Source organism: Armigeres subalbatus, chromosome 3, assembly GCF_024139115.2.
Source record: "Armigeres subalbatus isolate Guangzhou_Male chromosome 3, GZ_Asu_2, whole genome shotgun sequence".
In the NCBI taxonomy this organism is placed as follows: domain Eukaryota; kingdom Metazoa; phylum Arthropoda; class Insecta; order Diptera; family Culicidae; genus Armigeres; species Armigeres subalbatus.
This window is the reverse complement of record NC_085141.1, coordinates 115217401-115239160: the sequence shown is the minus strand read 5'-3', so window position 1 is coordinate 115239160 and position 21760 is coordinate 115217401. Positions and strand designations below refer to the sequence as shown.

The following is a 21760-nucleotide window of genomic DNA, read 5'->3' as shown; positions in this document are numbered from 1 at the left end:
CACTCTTATACCAGTTTAAAGATTTTGACGGTTGAGTGGTATAAAAAATTAATCTACACGGTTAGAAAAAAGTACCTAATTTTAGGTACTTTTTTTCTCTTGCATCTCTCTCCCTCTTCCCTTTCCCTCTTCCCTCTAGTTGTCATAAAATGAAGAGCAAAACCACTCAACAAGGGCATTAAAGTGTGGGAACCCAACGTTGAGTAATCTCATGTTTACAAAAGTTGAGTGAAATTTACCTAACTTTTGATTAGTTTCGATGTAAAATTAAGTATATTTTACTTAATATCAAGTGAATTTTACTTAATTTCAAGAGAAAATTACTTAATTTTGGGTTCCCACACTGAATCCCCGATTTGAGTGAAAAATACCTAATATTAGGTACTTTTTTCTAACCGTGTAGAACAGCTGCTGGGAAAATTCAAGACAAAATTTTCAAAACGGCTTATCTGCTTTTGTAAACAAAGATTCGAACGTCGATTTGACGAAACTGATAGCACTCCCACGCAAACAAACACTACCAATAGGTAGGTGAAAGTTTCGTTGGTTTGTGTTGAAGTGCTATCAGATTCGGGCAATCGACGTTTGAATCTTTGTTTACAAAAGCAGATAAGTTGTTTTGAAAATTTTGACTTGAATTTAATGTTTGAGATTCATATTGAAGTTGACAGCTCCTTACGTAAGCAATTTTGCTGGGTTTTTCAATACCCCCTCCCCCTGTAAGATTTTTCCCACATAAATATTTTTTATTTATATGGAGCGTAATAAAATGGCAGAATCCCCCTCCCCCATAAGTGCTTACGTAATTAGTGTACGACCCCTTATCTCATGTTCCCTATGTTATTTAGTTCATATCTATACTCATTGCAGCTTATGTTGAGAGAACTGTTAGTTCTTTGCCTCCTTTTTATTTGTATGGCACCAATCTCAAAGGAGGACTGAGTTCAAATGAAAAATCTAGTTCAAAGCCATCGCATCAAGATCACATATCCGAGGGGAGAGGGGAGAGCGAGGGAGTGTACTCGGTGAATTAAGTTGGGCTTTTATTTTTCAATTACTAGGCGAACCTGCCCGATCTTGCTCGTGTGATAATTTCAATCAATTAATCCATTTGTTGATTGCAGCGTCGCAATCTAGAGTCTCGATTGATTTCAGTTCGAGCTTGATAGCTTTGTACAGAACTCAAGAATCCGTTGCATTTTGATATCTTTCGAAATGTTCCCGTCAAATTGATAAACTTTTGGTATATATAAACACAGAAAAGGGGCACTTCTAGCACAGACAAACAGACATAACACTTTGAATATTCACTCATCAAATCCATCGTCGTTCAAACACTAACGACATCTGTTGATTTCAGTTAGTTGGGCAAATCACGAACCAGATGGCGGTAGTGAGCAAACGTCAAACTAGAGCAAATCCGATGCGTGTGCCACGAGTGATCGATTGGCCAACTAATGATTATTTGAATTGACCAGTAAATCAGTGAACGATGGAAATTTTACGAGTGTTATGTCTGTTTGTCTGTGCTTCTAGCCTATCGGTAACATGCGCGGCTATAAAACAAGACCATGCTGAGGGAGGCTGGGTGCCAGTCTAGGCAATTTTAGGTTTGGAAATTGTCTCGACTTCCCTGGGCATAAAAGTATCATCGTGTTAGCCTCATGATATACGTAGTGATGAACTTAATCATATGTTAAAAATCACTCCAATAAAGAAAAAAAAAAAAAAATCATGATATACGAATGCAAAAAAGGTAACTTGGCATAGAAACCTCGCGGTTAATAAACACAGCTGATCCGAAGACGAATCGATTAGTCAGGAAATCTTGAAAATCGGTGCATCTGTTCGTTAGTTATATAATGCCTCAAAGGAAAAGCAAAATCATTTTCATGTATAGAGATGTCACCTTTAAGTTTACTAAAATCGTATATAATTTGTTTCCTAATATCAATGTCCTAGATGGGAACAGGGATCATAAGCCCTCACTTTCCCCAATATAACAAAATATGTGCATAATTCTTAGGTTCGTAAAAGTGTGCTTATCTAGCTAACCAATGGTAATTTGTTAGCTCGCCAGCAGTACATAGTTAGTACATAATACTGACTCGGTATCTAGTTTAGAAACACAGAGCTATGAAAACCAAAACAAAACCATACACCTACCTCATCTTTTTCCGCTAGTGATTCGCCATTCTCCAGCCGGAACCGTCGACAGTTTGGGTCCAGCCCGTCGATTTCTGACTGTGGCAGCTGTGGATGACGAGAAAAGCAGAACGAAAGGACACCATTATTATCTTCTTGTATTTATTGCATAGCGGCGAGAGCAAATCAACAATGGGAAACAGTCAGGAAGAAAACGACGCTTTTAGGAGCAAACCAATGCAATTAAGGTGCTGATCATATGTTGGGTCCTACCTATATGAAATAGTCTGTAATCAGGCTAATGGTATGCGATATTTTCGAAGAATTGTTTCGAAATGGTGTTGATTTTGAACAAAAAGTTTCATATAGTAATTTAACAACTTGGTTTTAGTCATTTATTTTGACGATATGTCCGACAAAGTGCCAAACTAAACAATTGAATGCTGAACAAAATGATGGTCTTCTTGGGGCTTCGCAATTATGTTGAACTACATCTTACACATAAATTGCCTATAACCATGTATCAATCCAATCTTCTCTGAATTTTTGATTTACATATATGAAATTCCAAAGCGCGAATTAGAAAACTGGGAATAGCTATAATTCTCAGTGTGCACTTTTAGAAAACATTATTTTAAATGTCATAAATATACCTTGGCAATTGTAATTATGATGTACGGCCAGAAAAAAAAAATGATAAGACCCAGTTCATAGGTACTAGAGCAATTTCTACTTCGGTTATAAATAAAAATGACATATAGAACTATTGTATAAATCTCGCAATTTTTTTCATAGGACTTTCTCACACTTGTCATACAGATTAAGTTATTAAGTTAAGCCCGATCCCAGAAACATCCGGCCTCCAAAATTTCTTTCGGTAGTTCCTCCAGAAATTCCTCCGGAAGTTCGTCCAGGAAGTTCCTTCCTGAATTACTCCGGAGGTTCCTTCATATATTCCCCCAGAACAGCGGTTCTCAACCTTTTTAATGAGAGGTACCCCTTCGAACTTTTGCATTAAGGTGAAGGTGGGTTGAGTACCAAAACAAAGCTTTGAAAGTATTGGTACAATAAAAACTGTCATATACTGTAGTAGTATTGGTGTCGTATTTATAAAAAAAAACAAAGAATATTAGTAGGGTGGTTCAAAAAACGACCCAGTTTCACCATGCTCACTCGATTCCGTCCCATGCTCCGAGTGTCCTCCAAAAATCGATTTGAACAAAAACTGGTTGAACATTAGCCGGTTCAAGTTTGTATGAAAACAAGTATGAGAAACTAAACTTTTCATTACACTGGCTACAGCGCCTTCTCTCCAAACGCTTGCGAAAAGAGAATCCACATAGCTTAAAGCAACATTCCGGAGACTTTACTGAACGAAAACCGCACCGCAGGAAAGATTAATTTATTATGTAACGCAAAAAATAAGCCTAATTATCATGCTAAAGATTCGCAACCTCGATTAAAATCGACTCCCACCCATTGAAACCACCATTCAATGTCCATTGTCTAAGGAATTAAAGCTCTTGAATATTTCGTCCAGTCATATGGTCTCCCCCTCGCTAGCGCCCAATAACGGAGTGCCAGAATCAGAATAATGTAAAATTCATCCTCGCCATATCAACTGTCATACAAACCTGAAACGACATTGTGCACGGTAAGCCTCTATTCAAACCTACCCAAACCATCGGATGACACCCAAATTATGAATCATAATCGACTGAGCGCGGCGGAGCAAAATCATTTTTTGAACCACCCTATGTATTAGTTTGCTGCTGCCACTGCCGGTGTTTACATTCGCTCCGCGGTCAGTTTTCAATCGTTTTTTCGGGCAAAAATAGCAGTTTATATTAGGTTTTCGTTTCAAACGAGTGACTGATTTCAAAAAGTGATGTTTAATTTGCATTCTATCAACATTTCGGGCTGCTCATGTGCGAAGAAGTGAGTGAAAACTTGATTTTTCTATGCCCTTTGAGAAGAAGAGAAGTGCAGTGATAAGCCCACCGAATCGCGAACGGCTATTAAATTGGCACGAAACTGCTGATTTACGATAAAATTCGAGCCGAAATTCATAGGACTCTTTGAAGAAACATGTTCATTATCACGGGAAGTGAATAAATATGCTGTGAACAGGTTAGTAATTTGAATATTATACTTTTGTTCGATGCATTCGAATGTTGGTGGGAGAGGAGTGCGGGAGGTGTGGGGTTGACCCGTGGAAGGTCCGGTGCCATATTGACTGCCATCGTGGTACTCCTCCAACTATGTCCTTAATTGAGGTACCCCCTATGTTTTGCTGTAAATGAAAATAAGCGTATCGGAAAATGGACCTGAAAACTAACGGCATATAGCCCATAGTTAACTAACAGTGTATATCCCTAAGGGCTCTCCATAAAGTGGGCTGAAATGTTTATTATTCCGTGTAACTTTCCAATTAACATTAAGTTTAACCATCAAGCCTTCCTACAGAACTATTGCAGGCTTCTGAGCTCCGAACTACTTGAAAGTAGGCTACAGCGCCTCTTGAAGGGAGGCTTCCGAGCCTCTTGAATGGAGGTTTCCGAGCCTCTTGAAATGAGGCTTCCGAACCACTTGAAAGAAAGTTTCCGAGCTTCTGGGAAGGAGGCATCCGAGCCTCTTGGAAGCAAGCTTCTGAGCCTCTTGAAAGGAGGCTTCTGAGCCTTTTGAAAAGAGGCTTCCGAGCCCCTTTAAAAGGAGGTTTTGGAGTCTCTTAAATGTAACCTCCAGAGCCTCTTGAGCTTTTAGCAAAAGCTTTTCGACTCCTTAAAATAAGTCCCCAAGCCTCTTGAAAGAATGTGAGGCCTTCCAAGAAAAAAGGAGGCTTCCAGGTCACTTGAAGATCACTTCCGAACCTCTTGAAGGGAGGGTCTGAAGCCTCTTGAAAGGAAGCTTCCAAGCTTCTTGATGGGAGGCTTCCGGGCCTCTTGAAAAGAGGCGTCCGGGCCCCTTAAAACGAGGCTTCCAGGCATCTTGAAAGGAGGCTTTCGGGCCTCTTGAAAGAAGACTTCCGGGCCTCGTGAAAAGAGGTTTCCGGGCCTTTTGGAAGTAGGCTTCCTGGCCTCTTGGAAGGAGGCTTCCTGACCTCTTGGAAGGAGGCTTCCTGGCCTCTTGATAGGAAACTTCCTGGCCTCTTGGAGGGAGGCTTCCTGGTCTCTTGAAAGGAGGCTTCCTGGCCTCTTGAAAGGAGGCTTCCTGCCTCTTGAAAGGAGGCTTCCTGGCCTCTTGGAAGGAGACTTCCTGGCCTCTTGGAAGGAGGCTTCCTGGCCTCTTGGAAGGAGGCTTCCTGGCCTCTTGGAAGGAGGCTTCCTGGCCTCTTGGAAGGAGACTTCCTGGCCTCTTGGAAGGATACTTCCTGGCCTATTGGAAGAAGATATCCTGGCCTCTTGGAAGGAGGCTTCCTGGCCTCTTGGAAGGAGGCTTCCTGGCTTGGAAGGAGGCTTCCTCCTTCTTGGAAGGAGGCTTCCTGCCCTCTTGAAAAAGGCTTCCTGCCCTCTTGGAAGGAGGTTTCCTGCCCTCTTGGAAGGAGGCTTCCTGCCCTCTTGGAAGGAGGCTTCCTGCCCTCTTGGAAGGAGGCTTCCTGGCCTCTTGGAAGGAGGCTTCCTGGCCTCTTGGAAGGAGGCTTCCTGGCCTCTTGGAAGGAGGCTTCCTGGCCTCTTGGAAGGAGGCTTCCTGGCCTCTTGGAAGGAGGCTTCCTGGCCTCTTGGAAGGAGGCTTCCTGGCCTCTTGGAAGGCTCCGGAAACTCCTCCAAAAATTCCTTCGGAAGTTCATCCAGGAGCTCCTTCGGAATTTTCTCCAGAAGTTGCTTCGGTAGTTCCTTCGGAAGCTCCTTCAGGATTTTTTCGGAGGTCCCTACGAAGCGAATCTGGGAAGAACATCTGAAGGAATCGCAACTTCAAAGATTTACGCCTTCCGTTCTAAAATCCACACCATCGGCAACAGTTTCAAACTATGACGTTTCAAACATCTTTTTGCATAAATATAAAATGAAAATGACATTTAAACGTTAGTTTGTGTCGTAATATTTTTTGACGCACGACCTTTTGAAAAAAACACAAGCTTGGAAATATGTAATTCGTTTTCCTAAAATTGATCAACTTTTATTTTCAATAGTGTAAATTTTTTTATTTGACAGTTTTACAATTTAATTGTAAAAGTCCATACTTTTAGTGTTGGAAAAACAAAAAACAAAAAAAAAGTGGAAACGCCCGAATGGCCAACAAGATAAGATCTTACTCTGCTTATCGTTCGACATGCTAATTTATATTTTTCATTATAGCAGGGAAACTCCAGCACGTTTAAATTTAAATCAACCTATAACTTAATGTTGTTAAACACGGAGGTCAATTTGTTTCATCTACTTGAATGGTAATTTACAGGTTCTATTCAAAATGTGTAGAAGTAAATCTAGTTCATGATGTTTCATTTGATTACAAAATTAGTTTTATATTTATCACCCATTACCCCAATACTAGTTTGTCATTTGAAATAGCGAAAGCTCAATCAGGATGAAATCATTATTCGAAAAAGGACAAAACAAGATTAGGGAGAATTGCCACTATGCGTACAGATCTAGTCTCTACTAAAAATGCTGATCATTGGTTCAATGCAAATGCGCTAAAGTTGTGAAGTGAAAATACGAAAACGATAAATGCGCAGTGATGATTTTTCATAACTGTTGACAGTCGTTCCTATTTGATAAAATTCGATTGCATCTTGTTTTTGATGAATTTTAGACTTTGAAATACCTACATGTTTGATTGCATTACTGACACACGCTTGAACATCATTTTTCGTTATTTTCATTACACTTATTGCGTAAGGGATTTTTTTAAAAGATTTTTTATACAAATGATTATTTATTTACATGGTGTGTAAGAAAACGACAAACTACCTACTCCCATAAGTGCTTACCTAATAAGGGAAGATGCATTAATTACGTAACGCAAAAATTGGACATTTTCAACCCCCCTCCTCCCCTATGTCACACTTTTTGTATGAATCATTATTTTTTTTGTATGGATTGTCACACTTCGGACAACTCCCCTCCCCCTCTCTGAGCGTTACGTAATTTATGGATACTTCTTAAGTGTACGGCCCCTAACTCCCCGTATCAAGTCATTGATCTTTTCATGTTCATGAAATAACGATCACTTAAGCCGTTTTTGAGTTCAAAGGCATGTACAAATAAATCTAACAACCGAATTAATTTATTTCAAAAACGGAAGAAACGAACCTTTCTTATGGAAAACCCCTAATGGTGCCTTTCTCGTTCTTTCAAACGGTTTAAGAAATATATGAAAAAAGTCTAAAATAACGCTCATAACTGCATAGGTCTTATTTTTTATATTTGTTTAGAAGCATTATAAAATTTCTTGCCTAACGCAACTTGTTGTAAGCAAATCGGATGAGCATAAGTGCCAAAACAGTGATTTTGTTTTGTAATTTTGAAATTATTACCTTGGCCATAACTTCTGATCCCATTTCCCGATCCGGCCAAATTTCAATAGGAAACAATGGGTCAGGATTCCCCGTTAAATGCAACCATTGCGAGCAAATCGATGAAGTCTAAGTGCCAAAAAAGTGAGCTAGACTGTTTTAATAGGAAACAATGGCATAAGTAACCCCGTCGAATGCAACTTGTTGCAAGTAAATCGGTTAAGGGTAAGTACGAAAAAAAAATTTGCGCACACACACACAGACATCACCTCCATTCGTCAAACTAAGTCGATTGGTATATAGGGTAAAGGATGTATTTTGGACCACCCTTACGGGGGCTCTTATTTTAGACCACCAAGAGGAATTTGCACTCAGTGGTCCAAAATATGAGCCGTCGAACTGGTGGTCCAAAATGCCTCCTTCACCCTAACACTATGTGTATATAAAGTTATAATACAAAGTTTGGTTTTGGAGCGAATATATAGTCTTTACTCGCACTTAGAGTACGAGAAAGGGAGGGTTGTACCAAAGATATGACCGCAAAGTGCAATTTCAACATTGGCTGGCGAAAATAAATTTTCCAATAGTTAAATGCATCGAATCAATTATTAGCAATAGTTGTATAGAATCTTAGAGAGTTTACTAATCAAATCATACCAAAATCTCCGCAATTCGTTGAAAAACGGCTGAGTTATTAGCTCGTACTTCCTGAACTCTTTTCGTGACGGTCCCAAATTTGGAATGACCCCCCTATCTTACCGAAGGACGTAAGTCTACGTCAAAAACTGAAACTAAATAATTTTATTCTGGTTTTGTTTTGTCCGAAAACGCTGTATAGATTGGTCAAATTCCGAACACTTTGATTTGAATGCCGAACAAACACCAAAATGAGCCAAATTACAAAATTTCGACAAGCTTTCGTTGCCAGACATTACCAATTACCAACAATTGAAGAGCTATTGAGAAAAATCGTATTTAAACGGAATAACGCTGACTCATTTTCAAGACAGAATAAAACATTTCACTCTACAAGATTGATAATTATTTACTTTTATTCTAGCCTGGGCGGAGATTATTAATTCTACATCCTTGCACAAAAACGGGAGACCCCGTCTCTATCATCTATTTTAATTACAAGGCGTTGTTTACTTATCATTTAGCCCAAACGATCCGTCGTTATGCGTGGGTATGTGAACCCAACGGATCCGTCTCGGTATATTTCGCCATTGCGCTGTAAATTACGAAAAGAGTGTGCACCCTCGATAATGTTTCGGTTCATTTCATGAAAGGACTTCTCCGCTGTGTGAGACTATTTTAAAGCACTTGTTATTTGTTTTGTACCACAAGCAAGGTCCTCACATACAATCCCAACAAACTCAACAATGTTATGGCCCTTCTGTTGACTTTATGGCTCATGCGATAATGTCTATGCAGGAAGCAAGTAACCATTTGTGTGTAGAAACCATGCGTCTCCATTGCATTAGTTGACGGTAGCAGAAGAACGAGCACTCCTGTATTCATAACTCGCACGGCGACCAAACGTGACCTCGATGAATTTCAAATCACTGAACTACTTGATACCTACTGCTGCTAGGCTACTGTTGCTCATCTGCTCTTGAACTTGTCGTTCGTAGGACTTGTACTACTGAGCAAAACCAACAGAGGCCAAACTTGTTGAAGCTTTTCAGAGGATATAAAATATTTGCCTCCTTGCTTTGGTCTCCAGTAAAGAAGCATGCAGCTGCTCTAGTTTATGCTGGAAGGACTAACCACGTGGGAGGACTTTTCAATTTTGTGCTCAACTTTTCGTATGATGGGAGGGAATAAGTTATGAAGTTGTTTGTTAACACACCAAAGAGCGCGCTGGTACAAACGGAAAAGGGTGTCAGCGCGTCTCAGCCTGGTGTTGAAAAGATTCGAGAGATACTTTGCGAAGCCGAAAAGTTTTCGAGGCTTATATATCGACATCAATCTTTGATTGTCCAACCATCAAATATTAAAACGGTTTCATTTTTTCAGCTCGCGCGCTTCCCCCCAGTTACAAATGCCATATTTCTCTAGCTGGATACGACAAGTGGGATTCCTCAGACAATGTGTACAAAATACAGCAGTGCAGGTGTATGGATTACAATTAAAAACGAATACCAACTACACAGACAAAACTAGTTACAGTGAAATTTCATTATGTTTACGTGTACGTATTGTTATGTATTAAATTTAAGAGGAAAGAGTATGGTAACCTTTCCGGTTGTTGGCCACCCGGTTTGACTTTAAACACTTGTTAGATACCACCAATCTGAGTAAAGTCAAATTTGTAGTTGATTTTTTCATCACTCGCATTATTTATACAACTGACGTTTTTCGTCAGTTCAAGGGCGTTTTACTCCAAATTATTTTTACTAATTCAATCAGCAATCAAACTGATTGGTGACATTTTTATCCTGTTCGGATGTGCCACTGCGACCAGTTATTAGATCTGTTGTGGCATTACCCGTATCCTTAGTGTAGGGGAAGAGGCCTCAAAACGCCCCCCCGATGCAAAACGCCTTTTGTGGTTTTCCTCATATTTACTGTCATTAATATGTCCGTAACAAAACTAGATCTAAAATTATGTAGGATAGGCAAAGAAAGTTTCAAAATAGTGCATGGGAAGGTCGGAAAAACCGAAAATTTCCACATTTTGAAGAAACATCTAACATTTTGGCGAGGCAAAACGCCCTAGTGGCAATAACCTACAAAGTACTTGCGTCTCCACGCACTATCCATACTAGAATGCTGATTCGCCGACGCGTGGTACTTTGTTCCCTAGGAGCTGCCACCTAAAAGGCGTTTTGCCTCATGAGTTTTCCGGCAACAGAATATCACCACTTTTTTGAAATGTGAATAATATCAATACGATTGAGATTTTTGACAATTTTTGAATGGCATCAACTAGCTATCTTGTTTAACTGATGCATAATGTAAAAATACCCATGAATAACGTTACAAATAAGACAATAGAGCAGTGTTTGCTTAGCTAGGGCATATTGCCCCCCCCCTTCCCCTATAAGCGCATGTCGAATTACTCCAGTGCTATTGAGAAGCAATGCTGTATCGGTTTCGATACAGATTTTGTTTTGTTTTTCTCATAAGCTTCAGAAGGAATAAAAGAAATTGTGCCAAGGTCCCGCTATTTAGACCCTTCGGGACCCTTCGAGTCATCTCATTAAAGGCGCAACCCTTATCAATCAATACTTACTCCTGTTATGAGAAAACCAAAACAGTAATACACTGTTATTTGGCCATGCATCGTAGCCCTAGCTATATTCGATCTGTTTTGCTTCTGATCACCAGTAAAACACCAAACCCAGGATTATCTCTATCTACAAAACCATTTCAATCTATAGAATTTATTGAGTAACAAGGATTGCCGTGTGTTCTTGGAATTACCAATGCTTACCAGTTCATGAAAAGTTAGTACGTCCCAAGTAACAATTCTGTGACGTTGGGTTTTATATGAATTTTAGTAAGGTTTTATTGTGGGAATAATTAAAGCCTATTGTTTTATAGTGGTCATAAACAATGCTAACGAACAAAGGTTTTATATCACTCTTAAGATACCCATAAAAACTCTTATAAACCATGTTTTAAAACTAAAATTTTTGTTAACTTTGAAGTTTTAATTACATTTTTATTATTGCTTTCAAATGCGTCATAAAACCAGTTTGAGTTACTGCCTTAAAACTACTCAACGTGACTCGATCTATTCACCATGTTGAATTTGGAAAGCAGTGTTGCTGTATAACTTATACGTGAATCATGCAATAAGACGCATAATGAGGTTAGCATATTTTTACCGACATAATGTGAGTGACATGTGTTTCTGGTAATCTAAAGATGCTTCTCATTCCCAAAATTAAAAAAAAATAGGCTAGATGTACCAGTTGTGGCTATAGCACCAGCACTAGTGCTTTATATGCCAAATGGGCAATCAAATCACCGCCAACCAAATTCATATCGATAAAGCATATTTATATGATACGATAACGCCTTTGATTTCCACCAAAACAAGCAAAGCGTAATTGTAAAAATTGATTTTGCTTAATTGTTGACGTGCTTTCCACCAGTTGTCGCACTAGTGGTCCCAATTTGGCCAATCCCATAAGAAAACAATGGGATTTGACAAATAAGGAACCAAAATTAAGAATAGTGCCACAACTGGTGCATGCGTTCCTATTATGGATTAATCAATTTTCAGGATAATAACAAATTTTATTGTGGTTTTCACAGCTGTTCTAAGGAGCAGGAAGTAAAACCTTTCGCTTGATATATAAAGTCCACCCACATGCCTTTCACTTATTTTTTTTAAATAGTTGTTCTTATGTATGGCGACAATTGGTACACCCACCCTAACTTGAAAGCATCAGGTAAAAAATCTCATAGTCATAAGAATTTCCGGTGTTATCCAACAATACCAATAAAGGTTTGCAAAAACAATTCGATTTTTTTATTTTTGATTTGGAAAATGAGACACATAAATATGAAATGCTGTTAAATATATGCATTGAATTGGATTGCGGTCTTTCATGAAAAGCCGATGCGACGTCCTATTCGGCCAAATAACCTTTTCGGCCAAATGACCTTTTCGGCTTAATGATCTTTTCGGCTAAATGACCTTTTCGGCTAAATGACCTATTCGGCCAAATGACCTATTCGGCCAAATGACCTATACGACCAAATGAATCTAGACATTTCGTCGAATGACATTTGGTCGAAAGGAAATTACGCCGAATGGACGTTTGGTCGAAAATGTTTTTTTCATCCACTAGAGGCGCAGGACATTTGGTCGAATGAACTTTGGTCGAAAGGACACTTCGTCGAATGGATATTTAGTCGAAATCAGATTTTAAAATGGATAATCTTCTTACATTTGGTCGAATGACGTTTGGTCGAAAGCGTAACGATTTGGAAAATGTATTGGAGGTAACCACTTTCTCTTCGATGAGACTCGAACCCATGTACGCTAGACTGGTGCTTTAACCAACTAAGCTACGAAGGACCTTCCAAATCAATATCTTCCACATAACGTACATATTCACATATCAGTTTTCACAACATTGTAAATTAATGTCCAAGTCGGGTGGTTTAATCCCCGGAATGAATGATTTTCTTGTAAAATTTGGCTGATGATTCGATGGATTTCGGCATATTTTAAAATTAGTAAAAAAAATTGACGTGTGGTTTACGATGTTCACCGTTATATATGTGGTTCATGAAGCACTGAAGACTATACTTAGCAGATCTAGACGCCAAAGGAACGTGGAACTGAAACATCGAGAGTTTGGAGTTAGAATGTACTTCATCAACTGCTCAACATATGCTTTCTCGAGAGGCCAGGATGTCGCTGATGGTTCAATACAGCATTATCTTGGCATCGAAACCGAGAGATGTCCGTTGAAAGAAAGTAGAAAATGGAGCACATGTGAAGAAGATACATGTGTGGTGTACACCTGGAGCTACATTCTGAAGATTAGGAAGCATGTCAAGAGTCCGACAGCTGATCATCACGCGCAATAATGGCGAAATACAAATTGCAACGCACTTCGATACGGCAACCTGCAAGATACAGTGGTGTCTCTTTGAGATTGGTACTCGTAAGTGATATCCAAATTCGGTAAGTTTTCAAAAAAATTTCTTATGAATCCAAACAACGGAACATCGTTCACATCTACTTCCTATGATTACGAGATTTACTGCATGATTCGTGATTCGATTAGCACCCAGAACAATCGCGTGCTTTGAAATATTTTGTTTTGCTCATGCAGTTCTAACTCCTAAATAGTGCGCAATTTGATCGTGTTTCGATAAGCATGCAGAGCGAGATCCGATTTTCTACTGCTTTGTATGGTCGATAAGCAGCTAAAATTATAAATGTTTGTTTGGAGAGTCATCGAAATGGCAGAAGAATTTCAATATAAACTCATACATCGTATGATGTGGGGTAGTGCATTTTCCATTATGCTAATGGGAACTCGGGGACATTGTGTACATTTTAATGAAAATTCTTTTACAGAAAATACATGTTCAAACATTCACGAATAGTTGATGTAGTTCCATTAAGTAGCATTTGAGTGGCGATGTTATTTCCGAAGACGCAACTGGTGGTAGTTTGGGGCGTACATGCTCCTATAATTTAAACTATATTAGTGGAAAATGCCAATCGCTGAAATTCTTGCCTGTTGTTGAACGCCCATACTGCCGTAATCTGAAAAAGTGACGTATGCGCCATTTTCCAAAAATGGTGTTAACGAGTACTACTCATCGAGCTCTTTAACAGAAAAATGGAAAACATGCATGTTGTAAAATGGCTGTTACGTCACTTTTCCAGATTACGGCAGCATAACAAATGCATATTTTTCCTTCACACTTTCATGTTTTTTTCATCTCAAAATTTGATATTATCATGTTTTGATCTTTTAGTATGTATTATTAGTTTTTGGTGGATATTTAAACATTATCATAGTTCCGTTGCAATCAATTTGTTACTAAAGGGTTTTTATAGCAGCTAGAAGTTACATATAAGAAAATTTGTACATTATTTGGCAATTTTATTTATGGAAAGCATGTGTTTGTCCATCTCGTAGAGTACTCATGCATATCCATTAGGGAAAGATCATCGCTACCGCCTGTTGGTGGTACAGCTAAAAATCATGTTAAAATTCGTATCTGTATTTTTTGTTGACAAAAATTATGATTTTTATCTTTGCCGAAGTTTCTTCTGTAACCAATAAGGGAAGTGGCTATTGACAAGTATTGGGAGTTGGGTGGGGCAATTTTTTTTTTCTTTCTCGTTTCAGAGAGCGAGTATTGGCGCTTAAACCTAGGCTAATTAGCCAGTGACGTAAATTTCTTAGCATTGTCACTCCCAACGTCTGTACAAACTTATATCATTTGCTTATGATGATATTCCTAAACTATATTCCCTACCAACCATCCAACTCCTTGACATCTATGAGGGCGTCGGTGAGTCGCTGGCCTCTCGTTAAGTAGATGTCATATCATCATTTCCTTCCTTCCCCTAGTAACGGGGAAAATGGGCGTGGCCGGCAATGGTAGCTTTCATGCTTTATCATTTTGGACCTCCAATTGGGTTGCTATTATATCCCAAATAGTAATCCATAAGCAATTGGGGTAAGAAAGTTAAAGAAAGTTACATGACAGCTATCAGTATGCAATCTACGAAATACTCCGTTACCATGCAACGCAACGCAACGCAAAAAAGTCGGGTGGTTTAATCCCCGGAAATAGGCAATTAACTTTGTTTGAACTGAACCTGAGTTGCGTGCTCTTGCCTACGCAATGCGGTCGGGTCTGAGCTTGACGACCGACTGGCAAATAGCTTACACAACATCACTTGATCAGTACAGTTGCTGATGAAGAATGTGTACAGCCGCCAGACATTCTAAATACTCACGCTCCTCTAATGTGAACATGTACTATACACATGTGGAAGTGTTGGCTTGAGAAATAGATTGCGAGTGATTTGACTGTGCGTCCAATTTGGGAATCTCGAGCTTGTCCAGTAGCCGCTAGGTTGCGAAGGCCGACGGAGGTCCTTCGTAGCTTAGTTGGTTAAAGCAGCAGTCTAGCGTACTGTAGGGTCGTGGGTTCATGTCCATCGAAGGGAAAGTGGTTACCACCAATGCATTTTCCAAATCAATATCTTCCACATAACGTAGGGGGAATGACGGCTTTGGCAGGTTTTGTTCTATTATTGTCAGGGGGTTTTTTATGACTGATTATGCTCAAATTTGGCCTACACACTTAAAATAAATCGCAGATTTCTGTGAAATTTCACCGAAATCTCAACAGCAGAACTGTTCGGTAAAAATTTTACAGATTTTTCGGTGGTTTTGACAGTTGAACAAAGGAAAATACCGCAGAAAATCGGTGAAATAATTACCGAACAAATCTGCTGTTGAGATTTCGGTGAATTGAAGCAAAATTCACCGAAATCTGTGAAATGATTTAAGTGTGTATACATTCTTTGCATATCAAAGTATATTGTGGCCAAATTTCATAAAGTTTGGTCGACAAAAACCCCCCTGCCAATAATAGAACAAAACCTGCCAAAGCCGTCTTTCCCCCTACATATTCACATATGAGTTTTCACAACATTGTAAATAAATGTCCAAGTCGGGTGATTTAATCCCCGGAAATAGGCAATTCACTTTGATTGAACCGAAAGCGTATTTTCGAATTGAAATTAGTACATTTAGTCTAATGAAGTTCCGTCGAATGGCTGTTTGAAAACAAAGACCTTTGGTCAATAACAATTAATCAATAAATGATTTATTGTGGTGTTTCGAAATGCCATATAATGATTGCTCCAGAATGATGGGTTCATAAAAAGAATGAATAATACGAAAATATTCCCGCTTGGATATTGGCTTTGGCGAACCCCTCTAACCGACTACAATGAATCTATACCACCTGGTCGAAAGAAACTCAGTCGAATGATGTTTTGTCATTAGAAATGACGTCGAATAGATTAGGTCATAAGACCATTTGGTCGGAATTAAATTTTCGGCCAATAATTAATTACTTATAATTCTATAAATATTGAGAATAAGAAAACAATTTCCATTAGTCCCTTAGACTGAACGTCCTTTCGACAAAATGTCATAAGACTAAATATTGCAAAGCCGACTACGATGAAGTATTTCCAAAATAACATTGATATTATTGGTTTTTGACCAAGTGCCGAAAAATAGAATAGAGGCTATTTCACCATCAGTACCTAACATGTTGCTATTCCTGTAGGTTTAAAATTTTACTATAATTCACCAGGGTCTCCAGAAGTTTCTGTTAGCTCAGGTAAGAAATCATCATTGGCATCCGTATTCGTTTCATTCGCTGCTGATTAAACTTCCTCACGTCCACTAAATTCCTCTAATCAGTTTATCCATGTTTCTTGTGGATTATTTATTCAAAGTTAACCTAAAATCTATGGAAGAATCATCCATATGATTAATTACCTATTACCATTTTTAATAATTAGTTAAATAGATAATGGTGTCAAGACTGAAAACTTTCAACATTCGACTAAATTTCCATTCGACTAAATTTCCATTCGACTAAATGTCCTTTCGACTTAATGTCCATTCGACCAATTGTCCATTCGACTGATTAACAATTTGACTAAATTTCCATTCGACCAAATGGCCATTGAACTAAATGTCCCTTCGACCAAATGTACTTTCGACTAAATGTCATTCGACTAAATGTCATTCGATGAACTGTCCCAAAGTCCGGCTAAATGACCTATTCGGTCAAATGACCTTTTCGGCCAACTGACCTATTCGGCTTTTTTTTATTTCCAAGCTCTCTACAGAAAAATACCTAAGACATGGAAACAGAATTAGAACGACTGCACATTAGTAGTTGTGAGCTAAAAATAATACATTATTTCAATATAGGAATGCTCATAAATGTTCTTGATGTGCACAATCTACAATTTGAATTAAATAATCATTCGAATCGTTTTTGTTCACTTTTTTTATTTCCAACTTCACAACTAGTTTATCGCTAAAAATAACAATCAGGGCCTGGTTGTCTTAAAATGTTTGTCATATTTTTTATATGCTGCAGTTATTAATGCCGACAAATCTCGCTTAACTTTTCAAAAGGACCTAAGTAACATTTCTTTCATGATTTAATTTGAATTTGCAATCAACAGACCAATATGGATTTATTTGATTGCAGTACTCAAATTAAATCATGAAAAAAATGTTACTTAGGTCCTTTTGAAAGGTTAAGCGAGAAATGCTATTCAAAAATAATAAACGCGGAAATTGATAACACAGATCTTCTCAAACCCTTACGTATTTACGCTCCCGAACGAATTCTTCAATCTGGGTAATTTCCACAGCCATGGGCAAGTTACAAGGTTTACGTCTCGAACGATCCATTCAACAACATTTTTAGGTGATTTCAGCAAGGATACGACGAGTTTTTCCTCGACTTGCCATCTAAGACATTTCGACGATGCTTATGCGAAATGCGTATTTTTAATAAGACATAAAAGTATACATTTAAATTTGTTAGTACTTTCATGGAGAACTTGGCTTCAGATGATTTATCATATCAATAGACAAATATGATGCAATTCTACTGTTAGGGAAACCATTCATCGCTTACACCACGAAACTTGGACAACTGAAGTGGGCTGAGCACGTAGTCAAAATGTCAGACAATAACCCAATTGAATTGGTGCCGGTAGCAATCCGGCGGGTATCAGATGCGAAGCGAGTAAGGTGGATCGAATAAGTGGAAGATGATTTGCGGAGCCTTCGTTAACTGCGAGGTTTGCGATATAAAATAGTATAAAAATGTTACATGATGTAACAGAAAAGCTTCATTCGAATCGATTGACTTTTCCGTCACCAAGGGCGTAGCCAGGGGGGAAGGAGAGGCCGACGCCCCCCCATAAATTGTGGAAAGATTGAACGGGTACTGAAATGAATTCCCTCAAACATGTGCACTTTACGATCCAATCATAAGAAATAGGTGTTTGAAATTCAAAAAATTCCCAAAACTTATTAGGGCATCCAGGGTCCATAATATATGAAAGTTCAAAACAACTCGAAACATTTCGGGCTCAAAAATTCTACTTGAAATCCTTCTAGAAGCTCCCCTGGGGACTTCTAAATTCCTCCGGAAAGTTATCCACAAATTCCTCTGAAAATCGTTCGAAAATCCTCTCATGTAATTGTAATTCCTCCTTATCTAGAAACCCCCCACTATTTTTTTTAGGAAATTCACGAGGAAATTCCTTGAAGATATCTTTTCTTCTCTCCAAGATTTACTTCTAGATATTTCTTCGGCTATTCTCTCTTCAGGAAGAATCCGGCATTTCCTTCAGGCATGCATTCGAGAGTTCCGTCAAGAATACATACGGAATTTCTTCCCAAAATTCTACCAGAAGTTTCTTTAAAAATTTATGACGGAAATCCTCCGATTTAGCTCCATAATTTCACTTGTAAATCTATAAGAAATTCCTTCGGAAATTCTTCTAGGAACTTCTCCGGGCATTCCCCTCGGATTCTTCCTTTAATTCCTCCAGGATTACTTTCAGGAAATTTTCCGGGAATACCTCCAAACATTCAATAGCGAAATCATCTAACATTCTAATCTGGAATTCTTTTCGCAATTACTTCAGAATATCCTTCAAGAAATCCTCTAGAAATATTTTCATGAATTTCTCCTGGAATTCGTCCAAGTATTTCCCCAGAATCGGGAGTTTCTTCAGGTACTTCTCCAGGAATTCCTTCAGGAATTTCTCCGGGAGATTTCCCACGGAAGTGTACTAGAACTCCTTCCGGACTTCACTCGGAATTTACTCGGATATCTGCCAAGAGTTCTTCCAGAAATTTCTTCGGAACAATCCGCAGAGATTTTCTTCAGCAATTCATCTGGGAATACTTTCAGGATTTCATCTGGTAATTTCTGCATTAATTCCTTCTGGTATTTTTCGGAAATTCCTTTAGGAACTTCTCTAAGAATTATTTCAAGACTTCCATGTGGGAATTCCTCCGGAAGTCCTTGTGGGAGTTCCTCCGGGAGTTCTTCCAGGAGTTTTTCTCCGGTAATACCTCCAGGAACTTTACAGGGAATTCCTGGACGATATTTGGCAGGAATTTCACGGGAAATGGGATTTCGGAAGTTCCTTCAGAAATATTTTTTTCTCTTCCTCTAGGGTATTCCACCGGATGTTCCTCTGAAGTTCCACCAGTAGTTCCTTCGGGAATTCAATCAGGCTTTCTTCCAGGAACTCAATTAGCATTTCTTTAGGCATTTATCTACAAATTCCTCCAGAAGTTCCTCGGAGAATTTCTCTGGGAGTTCTTACGGGAATTCCTCCGGGAGGTTCTTTTAAGAATTCTTCCAGGAGTTCCTCCTGGAATTCTTACGGAAGTTCCTTTGGGAGTTCATCCTAGAATTCTTACGAGAGTTCCTTCATGATTTCCTCCGGAAATTCTTCCTGTAGTTCTTCAGTAAATTCCTCCAAAAGTTCCACCGGCAGTTCCTCTGAGAATTCCTCTGATAATTTCTCCGGAAATTCCTATAGAAAATCCCCCGGGAGTTCCTCCGGAAATTACTCTGGGAGTACTTCCGGGAGTTCCTTGTCAGAGAAACACCCGGAGAAACTGCCTGTGAAACTCCCGGAGGGATTCTCGTAGAAACTACTGGTTTACTACTGGAAACTACTGGTAGAAACTACTGAATTCCCGAAGGAACTGCCGCAGGAGCTTCCGTAAGAACTCCCGGAGGAATTTCAGGAGGAACTCCTAGAAGAATTCCTAGAGGACCTCCCGGATGAGCTCCCAGAGAAACTATCGGAAGAACTTCGGGAGGAATTTCCTGCTTAATTTCTGAAGAAAGCCTAAATGATTTCCTGAAAAAAGCCTGAATAATTTCCTGGAATAGCTTCTGGTGGAACTCCCGGAGGAATTTCCGAAAAAACTCCCGGATAAATAGCTAGTGGAATTCCCGGAGGAACTCTCGAAGGAATTTTCTGGAAGAATTTCTAAAGAAACTCCCGGGAGAATTTTCAAACGAACCCCGGGGAAACTACCAGAAGCATCCTCGGAAACAAGAGAATTCATCTTATAGACAAATCTCGTCTAGCTGAAATCTTTGTTTGGGTTTGTAGCTGGACCATCATCATCATCAGAGGACCTCCCGGAGAATTCCCTGAGGAGCTCGCAGAGAAATTCTCGGAGGAGCTTCTGGTGGAAAATCTATATAAATTCCTGAAGAAGCCTAAATAAATTCCAATTCTGCCGAAATTCCCGGAAAAATTTTCAGACCGAAATAATTCTCGAAGGAAATCCTAGAGAAATTCTTGGTAGAAATGCCGGTGGAACTCCTGGAAGAATTCCAGGAGGAATTTTCGGGAAAATCTTGAAGTTTCCACCGGAATTCTTTCAGGATTTCATTGCGAATTAATCTAGGAACTCCTCCGAAAATTCCATAGTTGATTTCATTTTCGTTATAATTTCTGTATAAATTTCCATTTCTGTATAAATTTTCACAAGAAATTATTCAAAACAATACACGGAAAATTTTATGGAATTTACACAAGAAATTCGAAGATTTTTCGTGAAATTCTTAGGAATGTTTACTGGCAATTCTGCGAAATTTCCACGGAATATTCTAATTCTTAAAAATTATGGGAAACAGCATGAAATTATTTGAATTATTGCAGAGAATTCTGCAGAACTTATAAAGAAGTTCGTGAAGATTTTCTTGGAGTAAATAATGGTGGAATTTTCGGATCAATTCCCGGCAAAATTTATGGTGGAATTCCTGAAGACATTTCCGAAGAAGTTGCTGGATGCATTCCTAGAGAATCTCTGATAGAATTTCGGATAGAATGCCCGGAGCAATTGTTGAAGGAATTCCTGGAGAAAGCTTGCATATTGAAAAATCATTTTATAATAAATATTAGTTCAGAGAGGATTTGTTTAGAAATTCAGATGTATGGTTCTAGTTTTCTTAAACTTATGGAAGAATGCAGGATTTTTATAATAATTGTTATAGCCGATTTAATATTCTTTCTGAATACTAAGTTCGTTAATATTTTTCTCACTTTATTTAAAAATATTTGATGAGCAATAAATCACGCATTTTTAAATCCATTATTGTTTTAATCATTATTGTTTCGATTTGGTTTGGATTTGGTTTCATGTGTTTTTATAAAACTACTATAAAACTACGATTTAGAAGACCAAAAAAGTTGCCCCCCCCTTTCTCGAAATTCTGGCTACGCCCATGTTTGTATACATACGGGCATCACCACAGTCCGTCAAGCTGAGTCGATTAGTTTATAACACTACATATAGGTTTTCGGGTTTCCTATCAAAAAGAATATAAATGTCTATTTTAAAAGATAATCATACAATTCGTATGATTTGAAACATGCAAACATTTTCATACCCTTAAGCGATAAGGTTCCAAAATCAAATTCTTTTTGAAGTTTACCCAAATTACCCAAATTTTGTTACACCCTAGTTCGTGCATAAAGTTTCTCCAAGATTCAAATGCCGCAATCACACAGCAACAATGATTCCCAGACAAATGCCGTCTGTATATTAAATGATTTGACCTAGTGTCCCC

At 38.6% G+C, this 21760-nt stretch overlaps 1 protein-coding gene across 2 annotated transcripts in view; it reads right to left on the bottom strand.

Annotated features, from left to right (window-relative positions):
- Positions 1-21760, bottom strand: part of LOC134219965 (GTPase-activating Rap/Ran-GAP domain-like protein 3) — a 263290-nt gene that overhangs the window by 60801 nt on the left and 180729 nt on the right. For both annotated transcript variants that reach the window (XM_062698872.1, XM_062698871.1), the window contains exon 3: positions 2167-2253. In XM_062698872.1, coding sequence (XP_062554856.1) covers positions 2167-2253 — 87 coding nt within the window. The remainder of the gene's footprint in view (positions 1-2166; positions 2254-21760) is intronic.